This window comes from Coffea arabica, chromosome 5e (assembly GCF_036785885.1).
Source record: "Coffea arabica cultivar ET-39 chromosome 5e, Coffea Arabica ET-39 HiFi, whole genome shotgun sequence".
Taxonomy (NCBI): domain Eukaryota; kingdom Viridiplantae; phylum Streptophyta; class Magnoliopsida; order Gentianales; family Rubiaceae; genus Coffea; species Coffea arabica.
The window spans coordinates 361,828-389,813 of NC_092318.1; the positions used below are offsets into that span (position 1 = coordinate 361,828).

The window sequence follows — 27,986 nt, forward strand, 5'->3', positions numbered from 1 at the left end:
AGCTCCTTAATTGTATTAGACAAAAGGGTTGTATAAGACAAGAAGAATAATGACTCGAAACCAGACAGATAGATGTCAAACCTGTCTTTTGATGGTGGTGGAAAGCTCATGGTTGTCGCAGTCCATGGCCAGCTGATACAGGAGGCAGCTGAGCAATAGCAACTTTCAACTTTCATCGAATTTCATCTCATGTCGAGTTAAATTTAGGGATAATTTCAGAAACCTCCCCTGAGGTTTCATGAAATATCACCTAGCTTTCCTGAACTTTTCAAAATCTCATTTAGCACCCTTGAAGTGATAGTAGGACTAGGGGTGCAAACGAGTCGAGTTAAGTTCAATTTTGATCTAGTCGAGTCGAGCTTCAACTTAGTTTTATGAAGCTCGAGCTCCCTGAACTTTTCAAAATCTCATTTAGCACCCTTGAAGTGATAGTAGGACTAGGGGTGCAAACGAGTCGAGTTGAGTCCAATTTTGATCTAGTCGAGTCGAGCTTCAACTTAGTTTTATGAAGTTTGAGCTCGAACTCGAGCTTGACAAACTCAAAATGTAAAACTCGAGCTCGATTTGTCAAGCTCGAGCTCGAGTCCGATCTTAAAAAAAAATTTTATTTTTAAAAAATAAAAAAATATTTTTTAATAAATAATAAAAATATTAGGGATATATATGTAATTTTATTATTAAAATAAAAAATAAAAACTATATATATAATCGAGTCAGCTCACGAGCTAACAAGCTGAATATCTTTGAGTTTGGGTTTAAGTTCGAATTTGACTTGATCAGTTCGAGCTCGGACTCGATCTACTCGCAGGCGAGTCGATTCGTTTGTAGCCCTAAATGGGACCATATGCTAATATCAAAGGTGAAAAATTGTCAATAATACCATCATATTTAAATTTTCTAAACTTTTTTTCTTTGTCTAAATTTCTTGCTTTTCTTTAGCAATGTCTATACGTACATACATTCACACACACACACACACACACATATAATTGAATTGCAAATGTCAATGAAATATATGATTTAATCAATGTAATATTCAACGCATTTAGAGAAGGATAGTTGCAGGTTCTTTTTTATTATTTTTTTTTTTTGTGTTTCACAACTATGTTTATTTATTTATTTATTTGTTCCTATTCATGTAGAGCGTTAGAGAAATGAAGTAATTGAAACTTCGAACTGCAATTTTTCAAATTTTGATTTTTTATTTTTATAATAAAATTTTCATATTTCACACCTATGAAAAAGTCAATCTATTTTGAGTAAATTCTCTATATGATATTGAAGTTGAATTTCATCTATTATTGAGTTTCTTTGCTCAAATGTATGATTTTTACATGCTAATTGCCTTCAACAATACGGAGGGTTTTATTTGTAAAAATGGTTTAAAAACAGTATTTGCTATTACTATTTCTCTTTGCTATAGAAGTGATTATTCGTTGTAATATCCTTATCAACTTTCATCTCCTTACTTTTAAGATGGTTCCAATTTAGTACTTTGTTCATTTTTTTTATAGCCTAAGGGTATTAAGGGCACTAAAATACTCTCTCTCCTCAAACATGAATTTTCTAGTATTATTTTTGGTTAGGAGGGTTGACAATGTTACCCAAATGTCAATTCGAGAGGCGCTAAATGAGATTTTGAAAACCTCAATAGAGTTAAGTGATATTTCACGAAACCTCGGGGAAGGTTTCTGAAATTATCCCTAAATTTTAGCTTTGGATTGCATGTTGTATTATGAGGTCCATACTATGCTCACAAAAGTGTCGAGGCTTCAGGGCTATTTTGGTTGGATATGGTTTATAGATGATTTTATTATTATTATTATTATTTTTTGAATCACAGCACACAAAGTCAATAATAGGCGTCACAAAATCCTCTATGAATTATCTTGTCTAAGGTAGCATTAGCCAATCAAGTCTTTGATCTTAGACAATTTTGTAATTGGGACCTACGTAAAAAGAATTTGGAAATATTTGATCTTAATTTTTTTTTTCAACTGTGTATATGGTTTTAGTTGCCTCCCAAAAAAATCGGGCAATATGTAAATGCGGAAAAGTCCTGATCAAGTGCGGTTTCCAAAAGTGAGTGAACTGATATCAAACTTTAGATGGAAATCAACACTCATTTTTAAGATCTTTAGCACACACGAAGCTGGGCACATTCTCAAAACGCCTACAAGTCTAGCAGGTAGACCTGATTGTTACTTCTGGCATTATAGCAATATTGGACAGTACACGGTCAGGTCTGCATATGAAGCTCTAGTACGTGAACATAGGCATGCCAAACCTCAACAGAGCAGAAAGGGGGAAACAAGCTGGACAGGAGGAAGTGACAAAATCTGAAAATAGCTATGGAAACTCAGAATAAAGCACAAGCACAAGCTGTTTTTATGGAAGAGTCTGCACCAAGTATTACCAGGAAGAAACGCAATATTTAGGAGAACAGGAAAAGGGGACACTTTTTGTAGGCAATGTGGTGAAACCAGTGAGACAGTGTGTGAGGACCCATAATTTTATTATTTCAAAATATTGTTAAATTGGTCATTTTAAAAATATTTCGTACTTGAGTTACCAAAAAAAAAAAAATACTAAAGTAAATGAATTTCTCGAAAATAAATTTTACTGATTGGTTCTTTACGCGCATATTATTTTAATGCCCAAATTTATTCAAGATGAATTGCTTATCGTGATTTTTTTATTGTTATATATATATACTTGGATTATCATATTTTAGAGTTTTAGAATCGAATAAGTTGAATTTCCAAGTTCAAACGAGAAAACCCTTAAGTTTGACCTTTATACGCGCGCGTGCCTAAAAGGCCCCGATAGGCACATTAATTTGATTAATTGGAGATTTTAAGAACATGATATTAGACTACTAGTAATGTACTATTAATGTACTAGGGAAATTATCTCAAAGGTTTAGTGCACAAAAGTTGCAAACGAGCGCGAAAATTGGACACGCGAAGACCCTAAACGGACCTAGCATGAGTTGACACTTAGACTTAACCATTAAGTCGCCAATTCTCTCCACTTTCATTACAAAATCTAATTTCACTCTCTCGCCTCTCTTCACTCTCTCTGTTTGGCCGAAAATAGGAAGAAGAAAAGGGAAGAAAAATCTAGCCAAAATCCTTACAAAATTACTTCAATCCACTTCCAAATTTCATCATCCATTAGAGGGCTTTGATCCTAGCTTGGAAGAGGGGGCTGTTCATCGGTTTTCTTGGAGGAATTTCGGTCAAGATTTCTGCCCTAAAGCTGTCCAACTAAGTTCTTGAGGTAACTCACTCACCCACACTTCAATCTTGCAAAATTATAGCTCAAATGGAGCAAAGGTTGCATGGGTTTGCAACCTATGGTAGAATTTGGGTTGATTGGTTGAGTAATTATGTTCTTGCAATTCCATGACATGCTCGAGGGTTTGAGGATGTTTATTGGTGGCTGATGTGATGAATTAACATGTTGTGGTTGCTGATATTGTGCTATGTTGCATGTATATAGAATGATTGATGGAATGAAGTTGGAAGAAAGTTAGAAATTTGGAAAAGGTACTGTCTGAAATTTCTGACTTGCTGCCCGACTTTCTTGTTTGCTGCTGCCCTGTAATTTCGAAAATTTTCTGGTGTTAATTGAGCTTCCAAATTGGTGTAGATATGTTGTGCTATGTGTATTGTGGTTGTCTACCAAAAATCAACCCAAATGGTTGGTTAAATTTTGAGTTACAAGTAAAGAAGCAAAACTGGAACAAGCTCCAGAATTTTCTGACCAGCAACATTTGTGTAGCTATAACGTTTTGCTCGTTGATCGAAATTGAGTGACATTTATGGCATTTGAAAGTAGACTCTTAGAGCTTTAAAACGGTACCAAGCTCATTTTCTAGTTCGTCCCGAGCGATTCGTGGCGAGTTTTGAAAGTTGGCTGTCTGTTTATTACTGTTCATCCGAGGCTGTCCAGAAAATCCATTTTGTTGCTTGATTTTGAACAGCTTATGTCTGGATTTTGGAAATGATTTCTTCTACATAAATATATCCTTGTGAACCTAGTTTCTAACACCACCAACTTTTTTCAATATCACCGAGAATCGAGTAGGATACGGCCTAATTAGCGAAGTGCATTAAATCTGGAAAATTTCTGGAAAGGCCAACAGTCCAGGAATTTTAGCGAACTTCAACTTTTTATTTCTTGAGCTAGGAACATCGAAATCGAGTTCCGTTTTTTTCATTTGAAACATGGATTGGTACTTTACATGCATATCAAATTTCAAAGGCTGGTTTTGATTCTATGATTTTTAACGAAATTCCAAAATTATTGGAAAAACTTGGACTGTTTTGACCTATCTTCAACGAATAGTAAACTTTCTTGGAGAAATTGACTTGTTTCTGATTTGATTCTTGAAAAGTGACCTTCTACAAAGTTGTTATGCTTCGAATGAAGTTTTTGACGGTGTAAAATTTTCCATTTTTAGACTTTCCGAACTTTCGGACTGATATTTCCAAGAATGACTCGAAAAGTGAAAATTTTCAATTTGGACCTAAATGTTCTTTTAAGGGCCTAGGTTACATTTTTAGAACTCTTAGAGCATTTCAAACCTATTTTCATGGTGAACTTGAGTTCACCTATCACTTGAGACCTCATTTGAAAGTCGGTTCCTTATGAACTGAAATACTTTGGAAACTTGAATTTTGGAGTCAAAATTGACTATTTCTTTTCTTTACACGAATACTGTATGGCCTGGAATTTGAGATACAATGCATTATTGCATACTTTCAGGATCTCAAGAGGACTTCGAGGGAACTCCCGGCGAAGCGTCTTAGAGCTAATTTCTCAAACTTTGACTTTTGATACTTGGTGAGTATCAAGTGCATGTGAAGTGTTTAAATGAAATGATTCTTGTACTTTCTAGTTAATGAGGCTAGGGCGTACTTTATCGTCCCTGTCCTCTCTTTCATGAAATTACTTGCTTGATAAGTAATACATGTTACATGTGAATGCAAATGAAAGTGTTTTTCGTGAGTATTGAGCGGCAGAATGTATCATGCCCTTTTAGGGTAGGAGGTACCGCTCATCCCGTCTCAATGCTATGACCAAATCTTGTCGATTGGAGCTTTGTCTCATCGACCTAAAAGTGAATGGGGGGGACGCCCCAACCCATTGGCTAGCCTTGTAACTCGAGCCGGCAAGGGCTTGATCGAGAAACTTGGTGAACCTTGGGAAGTGTTATAGCTTGATCCAAATAAGGGGTCTGGCTAGGTATACTTGTTAAGTGATACCACCTACATGCTTGTTTGGTTATGGATCCAAGAGGGTGTCATGGTGGCTGGGGGTAGTAAGTGGAGTTCTACATGGATAACTGTGAAAGTTGTCGGAGGGTCAACTACCTGAGCTTGGATCACGCGTGGATTAGCTCCTGAGAGCTCCCGTATCCTTTTATTGTGATCAAATTCCCTACTTGCTTAATGTTTCGCAATTACTTGTTACTTGAGTTATTGCTTTATATTGTGTCTTTGCTCGCATGCTTGCACGTTTTTCCCTTGGCCTCACTGAGCGTTAGCTCACCCCAATTTGTTTTCCTTAACAGGTTTGGAAGTGGAAGTTCTGAGGCTTAATTAGTGACCCCCAAAAATAATTTTTCCCCACAGGGCTCGAGGCCAAAGAAAGCGCTTGTATTGAGTTATTAGTACCTGAAGGGATATCTCATATATAATTTGAATTCGATTCACTTGATAAGTATTTGATGTAATTATTTGAGAACTGAGAACTTTTGTTTTATTCGGGGAATGATACCCTTACTTGAGATTTGTAATGTATCTTATCTCGTTCTAAGTTTGAAAAATGTTATTTCGTTTATTCTTGAGGTTGTACCCTATGTTATTGGATGTGAGTGATGTATTTTATTTGAGAACTATAGTGAGTCCCGGTAAGAGTTGGGCAGGCGGTCCGCCGAGCCCTTTGGTTCGCCTTAGGGGAAGGTGGGGCTGTCACACAGTGGAGCACATTTTCTTCCACTGCACAAAGGCAAGGATGGTATGGAAGATGGCTCCACTACAATGGGATGAATTGAATGAGTTCACCAACGACTTCAGGAATTGGTGGGGTAGTTTAATGGAAGTAAAGGCCAGGAAGGAAGGAATGCAACACATAGCGTTAACAGTCGGCATCCTCTGGCAGATTTGGAAAGCCAGGAATGAACCATAATTTGAAGACAAACAAAGGCATCCGATGGAAGTAGTTACAAAGGCAGTTAAGGAATGGGAGGAGTACCATCAATCCCAACAGGCTGAACAACAGATGAGCATATCAGAAACAGATACAGCAGATGAACAAGACGCAGAGGTGGGACCAGATGCAAACTTGCTGATCATTCGAGTAGATGTGGGACAACACATTGAAGGACAGAATATGGGAATTGGCATCACAGCGGCAAATGTCATGAACCAGATATGTGCAGCGTGGATGCTAAAAGAAAGAAGCACTGGATCAGTTGTTTTGGACAATTTGGTGGCTATACAATTGGTACTTTGCAAGCTAAAGGAACGAGGATGGCCGGACATAAAGCTTTAGATACCATGCAATCAGATTTTAAAGCTCATGCACCGGCAAGTCCCAAGTAACATTCGTATAGCAGCCCACCTAGAATGCATAGCCGATCTTAGCTCAATGTTTAGGACATGCTCATTTGATAGTCAGTCTAGTAATGATAGTACTAATACACTCAGTTATAAACTGAGTAAGAAAGCAATGCATATACTCTTTGATGAGGAGTTATTTTATCCTCAGTGTCTTAGTACACTTTTGTAAAGGACAAGTTGAGCCCTTGCTCATACATTGTATTTCTCTATTAGTAGAAATAGAAATTCCTATCGTTTCCGGAAAAAAAAAAGTGCGGTTTCCAAATGTTTGTTTTGAAGTGGGGCTGATTCGAACACGCTCTGCTGGTTGGTTTCTCCATTCAATTCTGAGAAGCCCCAACTGTTGCTTTCCCTATGCGCATGAAATTCTACAACAATGTTTGTTTGCTTTGTGCCCTTGATGTCATATAGTCTATATTTCGTTCTGGAGAGGGCAGAACGGAAGGGTAGAAAGAGATTGATTAATAATAGGGTAAATTACTATTTACCTCCATGTAGTTTTACCTAATGCCAGATGATCCCCTAAAAGTTTTAAAATAACCTCATAACCCCTTATGATTTTATGTAAAGTGGAAAATAGACGTGCGCAATCAGTTACGTCGTTTATACCAGATATACTTTAAAAGCGCTTGTGGTAAAATATTAATATCCACATAATCCCCTTATAATTTGTATAAATATGCATTTTACCTCATGTAATTTTTACATTTGAGTAAGGGCACTATTGATATTTTAACTAATGACATTACATAGGCCATTTTCCATCAAGTTTCACTTTACACAAAACCGTAAGGGGTGAATTGAATATTTTGAAACATTAGGGAGGTCATATAGCAATTGACGAAACCACAGAAAGATTACATGTAATTTACCCTTAATAATACTATGATGCTAGTAGTGCATTCCAGTTCTGTGCATACGTGCATATATATATATATATGTGTGTGTAAATGTAGATATATTATTGAAGTCTGCTCAAAGGCATATATGAAAGCTCCTCCTCATGATTTGGTGCTTAGTACTTCTATATACTTCCTCTGTCCCATTAAAAGTGTCATGCTTTCTATTTTGGAATGTTCTAAAATATTTGTCATGCTTAAAAAGTCAAAACGTCTTTTAATCTCTCTTTCTAATATAATCGTTCTTTCTAATTACATGCATACTACCATTCAAATTCAAAATTTGAAATTATAGAAATAAAATTTTAAAAAAATACAAATATTACAATCAAATCACTATTTTTAAATGTTGGATTCACCAAATATGACTAAATAATGGGACGTATTATATAAAATTGTAGTAGTGCGTAAGTAGGGAAATGCAAGGGTGGCTGATTGGTTGAAAAGGTTGATCATTGATGACGTATCGCTGCTGACTTACGGCCATACTTTGCATGAGTAGCCGTTGAGCTAAGGGCGGCTGTGCTGGTGGCGGCCACACTTGGGCTTTGCATAAATTACTACTTAAAATAATACCCATATTATTTTTGTTGCTTGAATTCTAACTTAAAATAAAAAGATTCCCCAAGCTGTTCCCATTTGTTACTTTATAATTTTTCAGCCGCCAGCAATAATGGATGGATATTTGTCTGCCATGCACCATGCAGGGTGTGAAGTCCGTTTGAATTTTAACATCAAATTTTACTGATTGATTCTTCAAGTTTTGTAATGATTTCAGTTAGAATTTGAACATCAAATTTTACACATATAGTACGGATTCGCACTTAATCAACCTTGACAAAGCACTATTTACAACTAAAACTATCAAAACTCCAAGCTCAAGGGATAAATTACTTTGGGAGAAATGTAATTCTGATTCTCAATGTTCGGCCTACTTGCCAAATTAGTCCCCAATATTTCAGTCAGGCAAATGTAGTCCCCAAAATTTGTGTTTTTTTTTGGCAGATTCAGCTTAATTAATGAAAAATCATCATACCTAACAGTTAACATGAAATTCGTCTTAGTAAAAAAATTTACATTTTTAATCCCTAATGTTTCAAGTTTCGAGGATAAATTACTTTGGGAGAAATGTAATCTTGATTCCCAATGTTAGTAGTCCCGTGTGCCCAATTAGTCTCCAATATTTAGGTCAAGCAAGTCTAATCTCCAAAGTCTGTGGCTTTAGACAAATTTAGAATAACTAACGGTTAACATCAAATTTGTGTCAGTAAAAAAATCTTGAATTTATATTTTTAATCCCAAATGCTTCAAGTTTCGATCATTATGGGTTCTTAGATTTTTGGATCATTGATGATCCATCGCTACTTAAAAAACATACCGTACCATTTTTGTTGCTTAAAATAAGATTCCCAAACTCTCCTGTTTGTTAATTTGCAATTCTTACAGCCGCCAGCAATAAATGGATGGATATCATACAGAGTATCAAGATTGTTAACGTCTTAATTATTATATCTCGACAGTCGACACTGCTAATTAATTCTTGCCAAAAAATTATGAATGGATTAATTTTTCTTACACTAAATAGTCTTTACGCTGAGGAGTCTAAATACGTGATACTGTTAATTTTAACTTAAATTTGAATTTCAAATTTTATATTAATTTCAATTTGAATTTAAAAATCAAGTTTTATACATATAGTATGTATTCCTTCTTACTAGGGTGTGCATTATACATTTTTGGGGCAAGTTTAATTTGTAAATTATTAAACAAGGAAAAATTTTCCCTAAAAATGGTAAGGACTAATTTCTCAGGGTAAAAGAAAAATGCTACTTGTGATTATGCTTCTGCCGTGAGACAAGGAATTTGGTAAATATTCCGTTGATTAGAAGTTATAATTTGAACGGTTGTGATTCTGAAATTGTTCCAAATATTTAGGGTTTGAGATTATTTCTTATAGGACTGCTTAATTAATTTGCCTTACCATATCTACTGCCGATGAACGGCATTTTGTTGTATTCCCGGGGCTGAATCTTTTCGCCAAGTTTTATATCCTGTTTGATAATTCAGTTTAGCACTTAAACTTAATAAATATAGATCTTAATATATTCAGACCGTTTGATAATAAAAAATTGAACATATGAATTAATTAAATGGTACTAAATTTTCTAGGCAAAACTTGCCCCCAAAATTAAGTGATAATTAAGCAATTCACTTATCACTGAATGTGATATACACTCAAATGTATTAGATTTAATACTTAACAATTCAATAATTCAATGGATTCATACTTCAGATTTTAAATTTCGAACTTCAATTTTATCAAACGCACCCTTAGTCCTATGATTTACATGTTTACAAAGTAAATACTATATAACTTTGTCATACTAACAAGAATAGTAAGAATCCTAATCAAGCTTGAAAATGCACAGTTTACCATTAAAATGATCAAACACCAAGATCAAGGGATAAATTACTTTACATGAGACCGAAGCTAATTTGCATGACATATTGGATATGCACTGACGCCTGCAATGACCCGACAACAGGGAGGATAGGCACTGAAAGCAGCGTAGGCGGGACCCCGGGAGAGAGTGGTGAAGACTTTACCCAATATAAAACTAAAGAAATCCAGCATAATAATGGAACCAGGTGAAACTAAACAATTCTGGCAATGATTCGTGGGACTGTAAAGAGTACAAATGCAGCTATATAAACACGAAGATAAACAAACCATCATCCACATTAGTTGGTTTAAAGAGTTAGAACATATATATACAATGTTGAACATTGAGATTTCATCATGGCTTCTGTTTTGCCTCCTTCCATTGTTCCTGCTGTTCCTCATCAGCTTCATATTTACTTTCAGAAGCAGCAAGGAGTCCAGCTCTGAGCAGCTCCCCAGATCATATCCAGTAATCGGCTCATACCTTTCAGTTTTGGCAAACAAGGACCGCCTCATTCAATGGACGTCAGACATTGTGAGAAGCTCCCCCAACTTGACATTCACCCTTCGCCGCCCTCTGGGCTATTGCCAGGTCTACACTGCCAACCCCGCCACCGTCCAACACATCCTCAAATCCCATTTTTCTGTTTATGAGAAGGGGGACATCTTCCGCGCAACTCTCTCGGACTTCCTAGGTGATGGCATCTTCAATGCCGATGGTGATAAATGGAAGTTCCAAAGACAGATGTCCAGTCACGAATTCAACACCAAGTCCCTCCGTAAATATGTCGAGACCGTGGTAGACACCGAGCTCTCTCAACGCCTCATTCCCATCCTCGCCGCGGCAGCTGCTGATAAAACTGTTCTGGACTTTCAAGACATACTCCAGAGATTTGCATTTGATAACATCTGCAAAATAGCTTTCGGGTATGATCCTCAGTATTTGTTGCCATCTCTCCCTGTGGCCGAGTTTGCGGTTGCTTTCGAAAACGCAACTCGGATTAGCAGTGACAGATTCAGTTCGCCATTTCCTTTAATTTGGAAGATCAAACGGGCGTTGAATATTGGAGCAGAGAAGAAACTCAGCTCAGCTGTCCGTCATGTTCGGGAATTCGCTCAGGAGATCGTCAAAGAAAAGAAGCAAGAACTCAAAGAAAATTCAGAATTAGAATCAGGCGATCTGTTGTCCCGATTCTTGAGCTCGGGTCACTCGGATGAAACTTTTGTGACCGATATCGTGATAAGCTTTATCTTAGCTGGTCGGGACACAACATCTGCCGCATTGACATGGTTTTTCTGGTTAGTCTACAGCCACCCAGAGGTCGAAAAGGGAATTCTGAGAGAGATCAGAGAGAAGTCCGAATCTCCTTTGTACGATGAAGTGAAAGACATGACTTACACTCATGCTTCACTTTGCGAAACCATGAGACTGTATCCGCCAGTTCCTTCGGATACCAAGGAAGCGGCAAAAGATGATGTTTTGCCAGATGGGACGGTGGTGAGGAAGGGTACCAGGGTTACCTACCATCCCTACGCAATGGGGAGAGTGGAGGCCGAGTGGGGGTCGGATTGGGGATCCTTCCGGCCCGAGAGGTGGCTGGAGAGGGATGCACAGTCCCCTGGAAAATGGAAATTCGTGGCTAAAGATTCATATCACTATCCTGTATTTCAGGCTGGGCCCAGGATTTGTCTCGGGAAGGAATTTGCTTTCTTGCAGATGCAGAGGGTGGTTGCTGGAGTGTTGCGCCAATTTAGGGTGGTGCCGGCAACGCAGGAAGGAGGAGCTGAGCCTGTGTTCATCTCGTACCTGACCACCAAGATGAAGGGCGGTTTCCCTGTGAGGATTCTGGAGAGGGTAATTAACTAATGAATAAAAATGTTGGATCGCCATAGCTAGCTCCTACTTGATCGTTGAATTAAGCAACAAGCAGCAGCAGTGGCAAGTATGACTTTTGCGGGGTGCTGTCTGGGGATTTATTTTTTTTAGTTTGGATGCATTTCCATGTCGGATGCTGTCTTGTGGAATAAGTTATATATTTCTGTGTTTGGATGGATTTCCATGGTTCCGAAGTCACTAAATTCAGTACAAGTTCTTGTCATCAGGCAATTTTGAGCCCTCTGAGTAATGAAACTTTTTTTTTTTTTTTTTTTTGTCGACACTGGGGTGTCCGGGTCAAGACCCGAAGGCGGCCCGACTAATCCCCAGCGGCCCGAGAGGAGAGGCCCCATCCCCCAAGCACGGTAACCCTGCACGACTCGAACCCCTGGCAAGCGCTCCTAAGGAGGCGTGCGCTGCCAGACGAGCTGCCCAGGAGGGGCAAGTAATGAAACTTTTTAGTATTGTTGTTTTCCTGATTCATAAGAGACTAGTCACTGGTATTTAAATCCCACATGCAGGAAGGGGAAAAAAATGGAAAAAGGGACAAACGAACATGACATTGGGCCTGAACCACTAAGATCTGCCATAAAAAAGAGACTAATTCCTCTATGGGACCGTAGGTCAGGCTTGAATCTCAGTGAAAAAAATTTAAAAGAGGTGTCATAACACTCTTTTGATCTAATCAAATCTGTATGCTTAGGGATGGCAACGGGTGCGGGTGCTCGCGGACACCCGCCCTGCAGGGGTCTATTGGGGTGGGGGGAATTTTTTCCCCCCGTTTAGAAAAGGGGCGGGGGTGAGGGTATACTCCTCTGTCCCGCCACCCGTTTGGGACAAAAGATATATATATATATATATATATATATATATATATATATATATATATATATATATGTATATATGTGTGTGTGCATAATTATATATATAATGATATTATCAATTATACTACTAATTATACATGTTTATTAATAAAAATTATTAATTATTTATACTAAATTTATTAATACATTTATATTAAATTCCTAACTACACTTAATACAATAACACTTTTTTCTAAAAAAACACAATAATAATTTAGTGATTGTATTTGTATCAAAAGTAAAAACTTGATTATTTTAGTTATATTTGTTTTATCATATTAGATTGTATTCAAATAACTTTTGTTTAATTATTTTTATGAGTTTCAATTGTGAAGTTATAATGAATAATAATTTGGTGATATGTTGATATTTTAGTACTTGATTATTCGTTCAAATTTAATTATAATGAAATTATATAATAAATTTTTTTTAACCCCACGAGTGCTCCCGCAGGGGAAACTGGGCGGGGGCGGGGGGAATTAATAGGCAACGGGGCGGGGGGGTGGCATTGCCACCCCTATGTATACCTGCTAATTCTTAATACAGCCTCTTTAAGCTTCCTTCCTAAGATAGATTAGGTTATACAAATGTTATGATTGCCAGAAAAAAAAAATGATATTGGACCTGTGTACATATTGGGTCTTACGAAAAGGAAAATATAAACACACGCACACCCAAATAGAAAGAAGATTTGGCTGGGCTTGGGAACATCTTGAGCTTTGGTCGAAGAAAACAAAATGGGCCAAGTTTAGGGGTGGACTACTGTTCTACTACTAGATAACTAGAGTATTTCATCAAGGTGTTACGGTAACATTGTTCCGGAAATGAATATGAATAGCATCTACTGTAGTATTATATTAAGAATAATATATTATTTTTTTAATAAACCACCGATATTCGCATTCATTTTACGATATGTGACTAATCTTGTTTGACTTGGATTGAATCCCTTATGGAAAAAATCTTTTAACGTTGTTGTTTCCATTTCCATTGAAACCTGATACGTTATGGCTAAGGATGCAAGCCCTTACGGGGAAATGAAATGGGCACTAACACAAATTACTTGGGTTTGACATCCTTGCTCATGACCAGTCATTGAGATGAGTCATTAACCATATAGACTAAGGGCGGAAGCCCGGTGTCCACGTCGGACGTGGTCGTCCTCCGCGTGGCGGCTTCGGATTGGTTTGATGGTGACGTTGGCGGAATGCATTGGTTGCCGAGTGTTCTCGTTGCGCCCCAGCCTTTCTCCTTGCATGGTCGTGCTCCTGTCTCTTTCGCAGGCACTGTTTTCCTCTGCTTTGCAGGCGGTTGGTTGACAGTCTCCTCTGTACCGGCTCCACCCACTTGAAGCTTTCCCTCCTTCTTCACTCTTCTTCCTGCACTCATTTTCCTTCTGCTCTCTGCTGCTGTGTTACCTACGCATCCTGAGCTTTCTCCCCTTCACACCGTACTATTTACTTTCCCCGTTTGGAAGACCCATCTTTCTTTTTCCTTTGGTCCTGTTTGCCTGCACTGTTGTTTCCTGCATCCTTAAGCTTCGGGCCGTTGGGCCCCTCTCTGCTCGGTCGTCCACCTCCTCTGCCACCAACTGCTTTTGTTTCCACTCATAAAATTATCTTCTTGAACGCGTCCTTTCTCCGCCGAATTTATTTTGGCATGTTGCCTTCTCCTCCATTTTCCTGCTACATTGCCTTGCCCACGCATTTTTTCCCCCCTCTTTCTCCCCCACCCTACAGCTCCCTTCCCCTCAGCAATCCCTGTTCCCCCTCCACCCCTTACACGCCACCTTCACTTGCTCTCTCCTCTTGCCTCCTAACCGATTAGGTTGCTGCCATGATGGCCCATGTTCTCGCTTCTGCTCACCTCTCCCCACAATCAAGCATTTTCTCTTCCCTTCCTGTTTTGCTGCTTTTGCTTCTCACCTCGCCTTGCCCTTGCCGCTGCACCGGGTAACCTCTCCTGCTTCTTTCCTGCTCTTCTCCGCCCTCTGCTCTCCGGTTTGTCTTTTGCATTTTTCTTTCCCCCGCGATGGTTCTCCATTAGCCCCCCCCTCCAAAATTTTGCTCTGCATCGACCTCCTCTCTCTGAATTTTTCCTAAACCAGTATGTGTTCCCTTTTTGGTTCCTCAAATTTTTCCCGTATGCCTTTGTATGCTGCAGTTACACTCTTCCCTTGATTTCTTTTGCCATAAATTACTTTTTGTTGCTTGCAACTTTATGCACCTGTTTCTCAGCTCACGTGCGATTTCTTCCCCATATTTTTTTAAAAAGCTTTCCCCTCTTCTTACTTATGCAGGTCGATTTCAGCTGGTTCCTCTGCCTTGTTCTTCAGGTTCCACCTGTCTATTGCTACAGGTAATTTTCTTTTTATTTGCTTTCATCTGTTATGTTTCTTTTGTTCTTATTGTTATTGTTACCGGTTACTTCTGAAATGGCTTTAATGAGCATTCTGAAAATTATGCTACCAGCTTTAGTGTATTTCAAGATGTAAAGAAAGTGGAGGAAAAGCTTAAACTTGATGAGGAAATTGGAGAAAATGGTGCCAAGAAGGATGACACTCCGAATGAGCTGTCACAGACAGGTGAGTTTTTGTTTAATGGGATAGACAAGGGTGCTGAACATAGCAATAATGGGTTGGGGACTTTTCAGAATTATGTGAACGATTCAGGGGATACTAGTGAATCAGTGAGGTTGCCGTGGGAGAGTGAGAGTGATCAACAATATCATGAAGGGAAAGGATTAAGAAAAAGTAGCACTGAGGTGGCAGAGAAAGTAATACCTGAGCCTGAATTGAAGAGGCTTAGGAATTTGGCTTTAAGGATGGTAGAGAGAATAAAGGTTGGGCCAGCCGGTGTAACGCAGGCGTTGGTGGACTCTATTCATGAGAAGTGGAAGCTGGATGAGGTGGTGAAGCTGAAATTTTAAGGTCCTACTGCCATGAATATGAGGTGGACACACCACATTCTAGAGTTTAGTTTTTCTTCATAGTCAGTTATGAATGTTAGCTTTTACTGCAAATACATGATGTCAGTCTTCCTTGTATCAGTTAACTGCTAGCGTTGATGTCTTTCTTTTATGCTGGTTGAAGTTAGCTTTACGTTATCCTATTCTATGGTTATAACATCCTCATTTGCAATAATTTCATAAATTTGCTTTACCATTACGACTGGTTCGAATGAATATTACTTCAGATTTGTATGCAATCAAGCCTATTGTATGCTTATATATAGTGTACTATGCCTTCTGTCAGAGTAGAACTGGAGGTTTGGGTTATTTGGAGATGAGGCAGTACAGTGGTATTGTACAGAGGCATGGGATACAAATTAGATTGTGTATGGTCGTATCCTAGATAAGGAAAAAGGAATTTGAATCTTCAGGAGTTCAGGTGAATAATTTTGCTCGAAGCATCGGTGCCTCATGCTGTGCTGAACCATCGACTGCTAAATCTTATTCGAAAAACCTATCAGTCAAAGAACTCAAGGATCTAAGTGAGCTCAACCTACTGCTGGACGGACTTGGTCCGCGGTTCAAAGATTGGTCAGGGCGTGAACCAATGCCTGTTGATGCTGACTTGCTTCCTGACGTTGTTCCTGGATATAGACCCCATTTAGGCTTCTACTTCATGGGATAAGACATAGTTTTTGTGAGAAAGAAATGACATTTTTCCGTAGCAGTGCCAGAGTATTGCCTCCACATTTTGCCCTAGGTGTGTGCCAACTCATTTGTGCTTTCTCTTTGTTTCAGATACTGAGTACATATCTATGGAGTATGTTTTTACAAATATCTAGGAAGAAACAGACAACTGCAAGTTCTGGCATTGGCAATGTTAAAGTTGTGGGAAAAGTGTGCTATTGCAAAGATAGCCATCAAACGTGGTGTACAGAATACTTGCAATGAAAGAATGGCAGAAGAACTCAAGGTTGGACATCTGAATCCCTACATACATACATACATACATATATATATATGAGTTAACGAATATTTTCACTTATGAGTATGTTGAAGAGTGTGAACATTTGCTTGCTCGCATTTTTAATTTCTAATCTGATTCATTGAATCTCCAGTCACATTAAACGCATGGACAAATTGTTGAACCTGAAAATGAGTGAAAGCACCATGAACTGTCTGTTAGTTTTCTTTTATTTGTATTTGCATTTCAGTGTTTAAATAATCAGCTTTTGAGCAAGTCTTCTTTTTTGCTTGGTGCTCTTAAAAGAATTTGTTCCAGTCATGCTAATCATTTGAGAAACAGTAGTTTACTTTCTTTTTCTTTTCTTGTAAGGAATGTGATGTCGTTGGTTGATGTACATCTTTCTTGCTAACAACATTCTGATTTGATTCGCTTAGGTATTAACTGGAGGTACACTATTGTCAAGAAACAAGGAATATATCGTATTTTACAGGGGAAATGATTTGTTGCCATCTGGTGTTAACACAAGCATTGGTGGAAAAAGAGAGAGAGAAACTGTTCTCCAACAGGATGAGGAAGAAATAGCGCGTCAGAGAGCATTAGCCCTGATTGCGTCAAATGTCGAAGTTGCTGAACGGCCTTTAGTTGCCAGAACACTTTCCGAGACAAAGGCAGCAACCTTGCGCTGGAACAACCAGGCAACTGGTGAAGATTTAGAGAAGATGATGAGAGATTCAGCTGTAGCAAAGCATGCTGCTTTGGTTAAATCTCTTGAGAACAAGCTAGCTACTGTAAGTGGCAATATATTAAGATGAGTCTTTTTTTTTGGAAAATGCAGGCACTACTTTTAGCCCATTGTGAATATTTGGCTCTATATAAACTTTCTGCTATTTGCAGGCAAAAGGGAAGATAACGAAGGCCGAGAAGGCTTTATTGAAAGTGCAAGAAAATTTTGAACCTGCTGAACAACCCACTGACTTGGAAACTATAAATGATGAGGAAAGGTTTTTATTTCGGAAAATGGGTCTGAGTATGAAACCATATCTGTTTCTAGGTAACTATTGCTATTTCTTGAGCTTTACTTATTAGGAAATCTATCTGCTGTAGCCATGTGGTGGGACCATGCGATCTAAAGTCACCAACGTTTTCTTTTCATATCAATTCTGCACTGCTATTTTGTCCAGTTCTTTTGTTTGTGTATCATTAATAGGTAACAGATGAAAGCTAGGAATTAACATGTTCTGGTTTTTAGGAAGGAGAGGCATTTTTTATGGTACCATTGAAAATATGCACCTGCACTGGAAGTACAGAGAGCCGGTGAAGATTTTTTTGGAACAAAAAAGTCTCCCACAAGTCATATAGCTCCATTTTCTACCGCTAATTTTCATTCTCGCCAATATTACTAGCTAAACGTTAATTGGGCATGTATACCACCGCGCACAGCGCGGTGTTACCACCTAGTATATATGGAAATGGGGCAGGAACGGTTGTCTCTGGCAGTTGACGGCCATGATTTGGCCAAAAAATTTTGTGCGGCTCAGATCACATCTTGTAATTCGATTTTCACGCCGTGTGTGGGACCCACAAAAATTTGTTCTAGAGTTACGTCGTGTGCAAAGAAAGTTACACCGTATGCAATCAAAGTTACGCACAGTGAAAAATGCATACAACCGACAGAGTGCAACCGTTTGTGCCCCTTGTCCCATATATATATATATATATCTGTGGATTCCATCCAACCTTTAAGCTCAGCAACGGAATAACTTAATTCAGTAATGTTAATTGTGAAACGCCCAGTTTCAATTTCAAGCTCCCTCTTTCTTCTTTTCTTCATCCTAACATTTTAGAATCTCTCTTGAATAAAGACACAGTATTCAAATATAGCTTTGGTAAGTTCACATGCAACCCTTGATGAATTTGGTAGTGCCAATTAAGAAACAGTGCATCAGTTAACTTGGCAACTTATTTGGTGGTAATAAAAAGCAAAAGAAAAAAAAAAACTTATTTGGTTGTGATACTAACAAAAAAGCTAGCTAGTCATGTACTCACGTTAGGTCAACTAATAATTATTCAAGAGTTATTTATTTATTTATTTATTTTTGGCAGTAATTACTCGAAAATTTGCCGAAGGGTTTGCTTGTCTTTGTATATTAGTACTCATTTCTGGCTTTTCCCTCCCTCTCTATCCTTTTTTCTCAATTTTTTTCAACAAAGGAGGGGTAGGACTTAAGAATTGGTATGCTTTATTGATAAGTCACAAATTGTAATGTTTTTGACATGTACGTAAATAATTCATTCGATTTCTAAATTAGAGATGCTTAATATATAGATGTTTTTTTTTTTTTTTTTTGGAATCACAGCAGATATCATTCCTTTAGGAATTAATTTGATTAAGAGCTTTGCTTGTTCAGTAGGCAAGCTTTACTTCACCTCCCATCGTGTAGCCATCTTCAGATTATTTAATAAAAAGCGTTTTCGTTTTGAAAAATAAGTCTCTCGTTCAAAGAAGGAAAAGTGCTAATAAAATTGAGTTGTGCCCCTTGACTATAATTAGGCAATTTGTTATTTCCATCTTGTCATTGAAAACTATTTCTGCACTAGTTATTCATTAAATTCAAACGATATTTTGGAAATAATTTTTCTTTTGCTTGTTGTCGAACAGACTGATTTCAATTGCAGATACTAGCTCCAATTTAATTCCTTATACTGCGTGTGTGAAATTGAGAGAAATTCAAAAGTACAATATCCTTAAACTTTCTTAACCCAATTGAATTTGTTTTTTTTTTTTAATAAAAAGCTAGTTTCATTAACGGATTGTTGAAAACCATCCAGCACGATTTGATTTATGTAATTGCTCTAATGGTAGATTAAACATACACTTGAAATTACAAATATGCAATATAAAACATACAAAAGATATGAAAAACTATGAACAGATTTGAAAAATACAAGAAATTTTAAAATAGTTTTAAGATAAATCATTACAACTCCTTTCTGTATATGTTGCAATCACCAGATCCGCTAATTAACAGCTTTAAACTCCAATAATGATGATGAAATATGTCAAAATAAATATATGATCCAAAAATATATCAGACCTGACAATTAGAATTAAAATAAATTCAGATCTAACTGTAAAACAAATATATAACATAAAAATCTCCACAAGAATACCCAGAAGAATTCTCACTATAAATCCCTAAGAAAAATAATAAACTCTCACTATAAAAACTTAGGAGAGACTTTATTAGAGAAACAAAATAAATGAAATTCAAGTGAAACGCGTCAAGTAATGAATCACCTTATGTTATATTCCAATTGGTCCCAAGAAGTTAGTCCCTGGCTGAAGTTCCAGGAAAACCTAATAATTTGACTTGGAACGGATGGCAGAAATATATGGCCTTTCCTGCTAAGTTGCCCAGAGATTCTTTGCTAGCTGAGATCATCTCGCTGATTCTTAAACACCTCCTCTAGTAGGAAGATGAAGACATTTGCCTTCAATATATTCATTTTTTTTTTTTTTTAGTTTTCTTCTTTCTTTCCTCTTTTTCTTTTTATCTTGCTGTTTGACGCACCACTTTTGCCTCAATTATGCACGCTCTAAAGCATAAGCAATATACGTATACAAAAGAGGAAGGGGGGGGGGGTGTGGAATACTGATATGAGGATAATTTCTTTGTCATACCAGAAAATGCAAACGTCCGATTTGACCCGGCAGAGTGCATGCGAAAAAATGGTTAATAAAAGTATTTACTTACAAGCAAGTCAATAATAATGTCCGTAGACACTATCCAAATAATTAGGCCGGCCATGGCAGTGACAGGAGGGGAAGAATCTTCATGAAAATGTTGATGAATGAAGAAAAAAGGGAAACACATGCAGATTGACGAAAAACTAAGATCAAACTCAGCTCTATTAACCAAGAGATAGCGTACAAGAAATTTATCATGATTTAGAGTGATTTCTACTTCTTCTCATGACCAAAAGACAAATTTAATTGCGTTAAGATCTCAAACTATGATATGATATCCCTAGGAAAATTTGTTAGGTCATATCATCTTCTTCCTATCATAACCCTTTGCAATTTCAGGGGCGTTTTATAAGAACTTTTATAAACAACTTATTATTTTAGAAGTATGTCTTGACTCGTGATGGTGATTGGAATCGAATCCATCCAAACTTTTTTATTATCAAAAGAGAGAAGCCTTTGTCAAACAACGATGTTGAGTCTTTGTCAAGGGATTGCATAGGAGTAGAGCAATTAAGACCCTAAGCGTTTGAACGAAATGAACGAAAATTCAACACTAGTACTTCCAATTACGTATTTTGATTTTGGACAATTACAAAAGTTTGAAGACGAGTGCATAAATTATTGTAGTTAGAAGGAAAAAAAAAAGGGAAAAGTATTCGAAGTACGTAAGTGCATCATCATTTTAGGGTGCCCAAACCCTATAAATATGCCTCGAGAGCTAGGCGACTAAATGTACCAAATCAAAGCTTTTAGCGAGATAGTTGCGTTCAACAATAATGGCTTCAATTTCTTCTTCTCCGAGGGCTGCTGCGGCCATCCTTGTTGTCTTAGCCATTGTTCTCATTCCAACGCTGATGTTGCCATCTGAGGCAGCGAGACCAACCCGAGGTATGAAATGCCTGATTAAGAACTACTGGAACAAAAACTTTGTCAATATGTTACAATAATTGTTCAAGCACAAAATAATTTGACTTGTTTCATCATCCGTTTCTGTATAATAATTTGGTTTTGCATGCAGAACTTCTGGCGCGACCCCCAATCTGCCCTGCCTGCGTTTGTTGCGCACCACCGCCCTCCCCGAACAAATGCTGCCCCTGCGTCTGTTCCACACCTGGGGGACCCCTTGTACCTGTTGCCGGAACTACTTCGCCATGACTTCTTGAAGGCGCAAGTTTGTTTAATTTGCTACGGAATCCTGTAGCTGTGTATGCACTTCTATCTTATCTTATAAATAAGTGTATGAATAAGAACTTCTCAGATTATGGATATCATGTGGAAGTGACTTACGTACTTCACTAATGAATCAAGGGATTTTGGTTATCAGTTTGCATATACTTTTACTCTGCTTACCATACTAGAGTTATTCAAAGCAGACATTTTGTTTAACAGCAAAAGAGTTTGGGATTATTCTCGTATACACACACGGACAGTGTATACAAGATTAACTTAAGAGCGTAGATATTTTGATCGTAGCTAAATGTTTATCCTCCAAAATCAGATTATACACAAAGTAGGTCCCAAAAAAAGAAAAATAAAAAAAAATAATGAGGAAGATTAAAATCTGTTATCAATTTAATAGATTAAAGGAAACTACAGGTTACTGTGGCTAATAAAATCAACTGGAATGTAAAATCCTCCTAATATTATGACAGTGTGGAACTATTCCAAATTTCTAGTTGCGTTTAATTAGTTTGGTGTAAATGAGGCACCGAATTAAACTCAGAAATAGTAGTCATTGGGCCATATCCAATTAGTTGCTTGTAGTTTGGGTAATTCGAAATGAATTGGTCATGATTGACACTAATGATTCGTGAGGGCAAACGACACCGTGTCAAGAAAAGTTTTTTTGACGGCACTAGATTTGTGTCACATTATCTCATCATGTCAACTCACGAGCAAAAAATGAAAAGGTAGTGGGTAATTTTCCTTTTCGCTCTGCTAAAAGTTAAAAAAAAAAAAAATTAGCCAAGTGATTGGCATCTTATTCTTGGTTAAAATGAGACCTTTTAGTCTCATGTTTCTCTAGTAATTCTTTTGTTCACCCTAGTAAGGAAGCCCAAAAACTAACTACATTCATGATCCTCTCCTTGTCAAATTGACTTTGGTTCATGTTCAACTAATCTGCGGCTGGGGAAGTATGATGATACTCAGAGACAATTGGGGAAGATGGAAAGCTAGTTTTATAGTGAATTTTGGGCTAACACATAGCATGACAGCAACGCTACGGGTAGAGGTGTCAAAATGGGTGATTTGGGCGGATTTAGGTTGAGTAAAATGGGTAATGGGTAAAAGTGAGTCAACCCATTTATACTCATTTAATTAGATGGGTATAAATGGGTAAGTCAAAAAATGAATTGGGTAACCCAATTACCCATTTATTTTAATTCTTTTGTAAATTCATTTAAATTCATTTTTGCAAACTAAGTTATCAATTTATACCATCCTTTGCATCCATCGTTAGTTTTAAATTTTTATTTATAATGCTCAACAAACCTAATTATCAAAATTTTCCCATATGTACTCTATGTCGCAAAATTGCATTCTATTTAATAATTAAATAATTTTCCCATAATTAATTTTCCCTTGGAGATTCCTTTGTGCAATTCACAGCCACTTTCATGATTGATGAAATGCAGTCCAACTTTTCATCGAAGTATTCATGATTAGGCCTCAGCAGATTAGCATCTACAACACGAGCCAGTCCATCCGGCATAGAATCACTCACCCAACTCTGCAGGGTCAAATTTTCGCCAAACATTTCGTCACTGGGACTTTTTCTTGTAAAGACTTCCATAATCATGATTCCAAAACTGTAGACATCGCATTTTGTTGATATTAGTCCTTCCAATCCATACTCTACAAGAAAAAAAAAAGTAATCCAATGATTTGGAATTTGGGATTTCCAAGATTAACTGCAAGGCAAAAAAGCAGAGTAGCTGTACCAAGAAGAAGCTATACCTGGAGCAAGATAGCCAAGTGTGGCTAATGTTTTGGTGTATGTAAAGCTGTCCTCATGCCCCAGCAACTTTGCAACACCAAAATCACTCACATGGGCAACCATATCTTGATCAAGTAGGACATTACCGGGCTTCACATCACAATGAACCACTGGTGTCGAAAGACCGTAGTGCAGATATTGCAGTGCACATGCCACATCAATCAATATGTCTAATCTCTGCTTGATTTCAAGAAAATGGTTTTGGGAAGACAACCATTTCTCAAGACTTCCATTAGGCATAAACTCAAGCACCAATGCTTTGAAGTCTTCGTTTGAGCAGCTGCTAATGACTTTCGTCAGATTTCGATGACGAAGGCTACGCAATACTTCACATTCTGCATCGAAACTATTGAAGGCTCCTTCTTGTTGAATTTTAAACACTTTAACTGCAACAATCCTCCCATCATCAAGGGTGCCTTTATAAACTGATCCAAAACTTCCTGTGCCCAACAGATTGCTCTCATTATACCCGTCAGTTGCTTGTAGCAGTTTGTAATACGAGATTCTTTCCTGTGTTGCTGCTGACGGTAGAACACCTTCACTAGGAGCTTGTTCTTTCTTTGAACATCTTAGATAGACGAATCCCAGGAACATGGCAACTGCAACTGATATAAATGCTCCAAAGACAATAGATATAGTTCGACGCAACTTTTTGGTCCTCAATCGACCACCTGAAATACCCGGGCATAAGGGAACGTGGAACCTAGGTGCTCCACAAAGTGCTTCATTTGAAATGAAGGATTCTCCAGTGAAGTTTGAAAAAGGGCCCTTGGATGGTATTTCACCTCTTAACTTGTTGTAAGAGGCATTGAAGTAAACAAGAGACCGAAGGTTCTCTAGTGACATTGGAATCGTACCTGTGAGATGATTGTGTGAAAGATCCAACCATTCCAAGCTCAAAGTCGTGCCAATTGACACTGGGATTGATCCTTCCAATCTGTTGTATGCCAATAAAAGGTTCTGCAAGTTCACCATATCTCCGATGGAGCTAGGAATACCACCTGAAATCTCATTGATAGACAAATCAATAGAAATTGCTGCCTTTAAGTTCCTAATCTCAGGAGGTAAACTTCCACGCAGTGAGTTTGAGGAGAGGTTAAGCACCAACAAATCTTTTAGGTTCCATATAGTGGTAGGCAGACTAGAGTTTAACAGGTTGGAACCTAGGTAAAGATATCTCAAAGAAGTAACATTTCCTATGCACTCTGGAATAGATCCTGAAATTTGATTTTCTCCCAAATGTATTACGGCCAAGTTTTGCCAAACGCATAGATAATCAAGGGAGGTTTTGCTCATCTTGTTGTCGTGAAGATCTAACCCTTGAAGCTTTTCCAAATTTTTCATGGTAATTGGCAGCATCCCGCTTAACTTATTACTGTACAGACTTAAAATGGTCAGGCCACTCAAATTGCCAATTTCATCTGGAATGCTGCCCCGTATGTTGCATTTGTATGTATACATTTTTTCAAGCGAAGTTGAAAGATTGCCAATAGAATTTGGAAGAAAGCCATTAAGTGGATTGTCATCCACTCCGAGTAGTCTCAAATGCTTGCAATTTGCCAAGGAATTGATCCAGCCCAACTGTGTATTGGATGAAGAGTAGTCACTCATTAAATTGTTGCCACTTATAGATAGAATTTCGAGGAGTCTTAGATCCCCAAAGGAATTGGGAATAGAACCTGCGAAGTTGTTATTAGTAAATACTATTAAGTTCAATTTAGTACAATTTGAGATTGAGTCAGGTATTGGTCCCCCAAAGTTATTCTGGGCGAGATAAAGCCGCTCTAAATTTGGAAGCTCATTAACCATCCTTGACGGAAGATTGCCTGAAAGTTGGTTTGCTGAAAGAATGAAAACTCTCATCTGTGACAGATTAAAGATCTGCATCGGAATGAAACCAGTTAACTTATTTGACCCCAAGTCGAGTTGTTCCAAATTGCAAAGCTTGCTGATCTCTTGGGGTATTGCACCTACCAAATTGTGTTACCATCATTAGCACAAAAGAGTTATAGCTATATGAAGATCTCCGAATGCTTCTAAAATTGTGGCAATGGTTGGCTAGTCTACCTGTTATGCTGTTGGAACTAACGGCAAATGTTTTCAGCATAGTTAAATTACCCATCTCTTTTGAGATTTCACCTGAAAAGAAAAAGTATAGGAAAAAAAAGCATAGTTAAACTAATGTTTTGCAATTTTTGGTCCCCCCGGAAGGGAGGGGGGAATTCATGTTATTTTGTTCATGCAGAAATAGGATGTTACCTTCTAAACTGTTCCCGCTTAGATACAGCTGCTCAAGTGCCTTCAAAGTGCCAATTCCTCTTGGTATGAATCCAGTGAAGTAATTCGCAGAAAGGTGCAGCACTTGAAGTCGTGAACAGTTATATATGCTTGATAGTATTTGACCATTTAACTTGTTCCATGACAGGTCAATCAACTTGAGTCTCTGAAGATGGCGACACATATCATCTGGAACGCTACCAGATAAGCTATTACCCTGGAGGAAAATCAACTCCAGCGAGGAAATATTGAAAATCTCTATTGGAATATTTCCGTGGATATAGTAATTGAATGACAGACTTAACTTTTCTAGCGCAGAAACGTTAGCCAAGGAAGTTGAGATGAAGCCAGTGAAACTGTTGTTATTCAGAGACAACAGTCGAAGTTGATGAAAGGAACCAAACCACTCGGGAAACTCTCCACTGAGATTGTTGACATCTAAATCAAGCACTCTCAACCGGCGTAACCGAGCAAATTCATGCGGCAGTTCTCCATGGAAATTATTTCTGCTCAGGTTAAGGGAAACCAGAAATGACATATTTCCCAGCTGTGATGGTATGATGCCGCTAAGACTCATATTGGAAAGATCCAAGGCAATTACTCGACGGTGACGAGAGCCGCAAGTGACTCCCACCCACTGACATACAGGGGAAGAAACAGACCAGTTTTTTAACAGGATTTGATGAGGGTCCTGTGAAGTGATGTGAGCTCTCAACGCAAGAAGAGCATCTTGATCAGTGGTAATATTGGTTGTGGTCATGGCTGAGGAAGCTGAAACAAAATACAGCAAGAAGAGTCCCTGAAGGAAATGATAGAAAATTTTCTCCATGGTTAAGTGAAATGGAGACGGCAAGTGGTGTACCACTATTTTATAAACAGCTTCTATCCTTTGGCATTAATATTAAATTGTCTTACTGATTTACATTTCTAGGAATTTTCTCTTAGTCAAACCTGCCATCGTACCATAAATTCCAAGGTTAAGAAGTTTGAGACTGCATATTCATACAATTGAATGCCGTTCGGTGGTACCGATATCATTAGATAACTTAATATAAAATAATAACAGTTGATCTGAACATCTAATTTTCTTTTCTTTTGTAACAGTTTACAGCCTTTTGCGTCCCTTTTTTTGTGAATTAAATAATGCATTCAAAGGTACATGTAACTTTTCTAACTAAATTGGTAAGATTGTCTTGTAAAATAGTAAGTTTTAAGTACTTAACAAAATTTAACTTTTTAATATTGAATCTTACCATTTATGCAGTGAATTTTACTATATATATATATAATCAAACTTACTCTCTTTAGCAATAGGTAAGTTTCTGAGATAAATTAGTAAGTTTGTCCAATAAAGTAGCAAATTTCAAAAGTTACCTTTTCAATTTCTTTTCCAACAAAATTTACCTTTCCAATAAGCAATTTCAAAAGTTACCTAACCAGTGTTTTTCAATTTCTTGCCCTGTGAAAAAAATTAAACCAAGTTATACATGCAATTGTTTTTATTGGTTGAAATGGATTGCTATTTATTAAACATAAACCACCTTGTTTTGAATTAAGCGTTTAAGAAAGAATTTTGATTGGATGAAATAGTTGGTTGCCAGCTGAACATCCTGCCATTAGTGCATTAGTTTATTGCTTTCTTCTTAATCGGTTTGGCCAAGTCGAAATATGATTTAAAACTTTTGTGCCTCCCATTCCTTCCTTTTCACAACTTATTTTCCCATCATTATTTTGCGCCTTTAATTAATTTGTTTGTTAGACTTATGTGGATTTAAAAATTTTCCAACATGCCCAAAGATTACGTTGATGACCAAAAGTTAGTGTGTAGTTGCAAGTCTCACCAAGTCATTTTAGTTGTTAAAAAATGACCCACTATTTTTTGTTTTCAAATCAATTGAATTTAAAATATTTCAAGATGTGACTCTATGGGCTAAAATGATCCATTGAATTGAAACTAGTGACTCTTGGTCATTCACGTTACTTTAATTCAGATTAAAAAAAAGGAACTGCTATTAAGAAAAAGGAAATCTTCTCCTTGCATAATCTCTACTATTGAATCTAATGGCTTGTTTGGAAGATAAGATTTGAGTAGAAAAGAAAAGAATGGAAGAGAAAGGTAGATGTTTCCAATGTTTGGAAGATTTAAAGAAAAGAAAGCAACTGATTTGGAAGGAGAAAAACAGCAGCTACAGTTAAAAAACTTTTCCATCCCAAATTGGGCAGAAAAAAGCAAAGGAAAGCCGTGGAGAGCCTACAAAAAATTTTGAAATTGCCCATTCTATTCTTGAAAAGTTATTGAATGAAATTTTTATTGACCAATACGTCCAAAATCAT

The 27,986-nt window shown here is 37.5% G+C and overlaps 3 protein-coding genes and 2 long non-coding RNA genes across 6 annotated transcripts; 4 read left to right on the forward strand and 1 right to left on the reverse strand.

Annotated features, from left to right (window-relative positions):
- Positions 1-3,058: 3,058 nt before the first annotated feature.
- LOC113687776 (uncharacterized) lies at positions 3,059-5,869 on the forward strand. Of its 2 annotated transcripts, XR_003447786.2 has the most exons (4): positions 3,059-3,282; positions 3,505-3,551; positions 4,774-4,851; positions 5,582-5,869. It is a non-coding gene; the product is annotated as an uncharacterized lncRNA (long non-coding RNA). The 2 variants fall into 2 exon arrangements; XR_003447784.2 differs by lacking the exon at positions 3,505-3,551.
- Positions 5,870-10,252: 4,383 nt separating this feature from the next.
- Positions 10,253-12,087, forward strand: LOC113688441 (cytochrome P450 94A2-like). The gene has a single exon (XM_027206256.2). It carries the CDS (start codon positions 10,309-10,311, stop codon positions 11,839-11,841), a length of 1,533 nt encoding a protein of 510 aa, XP_027062057.2. The 5' UTR covers positions 10,253-10,308; the 3' UTR covers positions 11,842-12,087.
- Positions 12,088-13,991: 1,904 nt separating this feature from the next.
- Positions 13,992-18,100, forward strand: LOC140006403 (CRM-domain containing factor CFM3, chloroplastic/mitochondrial-like). Its single transcript, XM_072048224.1, has 6 exons — positions 13,992-14,665; positions 15,013-15,071; positions 15,185-16,635; positions 17,064-17,417; positions 17,524-17,680; positions 17,879-18,100. The coding sequence occupies exons 3-6, from the start codon at positions 16,540-16,542 to the stop codon at positions 17,986-17,988; spliced, it is 717 nt and encodes a 238-aa protein (XP_071904325.1). The 5' UTR covers positions 13,992-14,665; positions 15,013-15,071; positions 15,185-16,539; the 3' UTR covers positions 17,989-18,100.
- A 3,013-nt stretch (positions 18,101-21,113) lies between these two features.
- Positions 21,114-21,697, forward strand: LOC113743369 (uncharacterized). The gene is made up of 2 exons (XR_003461091.2): positions 21,114-21,265; positions 21,396-21,697. It is a non-coding gene; the product is annotated as an uncharacterized lncRNA (long non-coding RNA).
- Positions 21,698-22,949: 1,252 nt separating this feature from the next.
- LOC113688365 (uncharacterized) lies at positions 22,950-26,481 on the reverse strand. Its single transcript, XM_027206172.1, has 4 exons — positions 25,635-26,481; positions 25,443-25,514; positions 23,336-25,345; positions 22,950-23,233 (listed from the first exon to the last, which is right to left on the reverse strand). The coding sequence occupies exons 1-4, from the start codon at positions 26,479-26,481 to the stop codon at positions 22,950-22,952; spliced, it is 3,213 nt and encodes a 1,070-aa protein (XP_027061973.1).
- Positions 26,482-27,986: the final 1,505 nt, after the last annotated feature.

What these genes read in the sequence shown, in the direction of transcription:
- LOC113688441 (XM_027206256.2), top strand. Translation starts at nt 10,309, where the DNA reads ATGTTGAACATTGAGATTTCATCATGGCTTCTGTTTTGCCTCCTTCCA.
- LOC140006403 (XM_072048224.1), top strand. Translation starts at nt 16,540, where the DNA reads ATGTTAAAGTTGTGGGAAAAGTGTGCTATTGCAAAGATAGCCATCAAA. An exon ending in GAATGGCAGAAGAACTCAAG is followed by an intron (nt 16,636 to 17,063) that starts GTTGGACATCTG and finishes TGATTCGCTTAG; the next exon opens with GTATTAACTGGAGGTACACT. An exon ending in TTGAGAACAAGCTAGCTACT is followed by an intron (nt 17,418 to 17,523) that starts GTAAGTGGCAAT and finishes TGCTATTTGCAG; the next exon opens with GCAAAAGGGAAGATAACGAA.
- LOC113688365 (XM_027206172.1), bottom strand. Translation starts at nt 26,481, where the DNA reads ATGGAGAAAATTTTCTATCATTTCCTTCAGGGACTCTTCTTGCTGTAT. An exon ending in AAGCGGGAACAGTTTAGAAG is followed by an intron (nt 25,515 to 25,634) that starts GTAACATCCTAT and finishes TTTTCTTTTCAG; the next exon opens with GTGAAATCTCAAAAGAGATG. An exon ending in TAGTTCCAACAGCATAACAG is followed by an intron (nt 25,346 to 25,442) that starts GTAGACTAGCCA and finishes ACAATTTGGTAG; the next exon opens with GTGCAATACCCCAAGAGATC.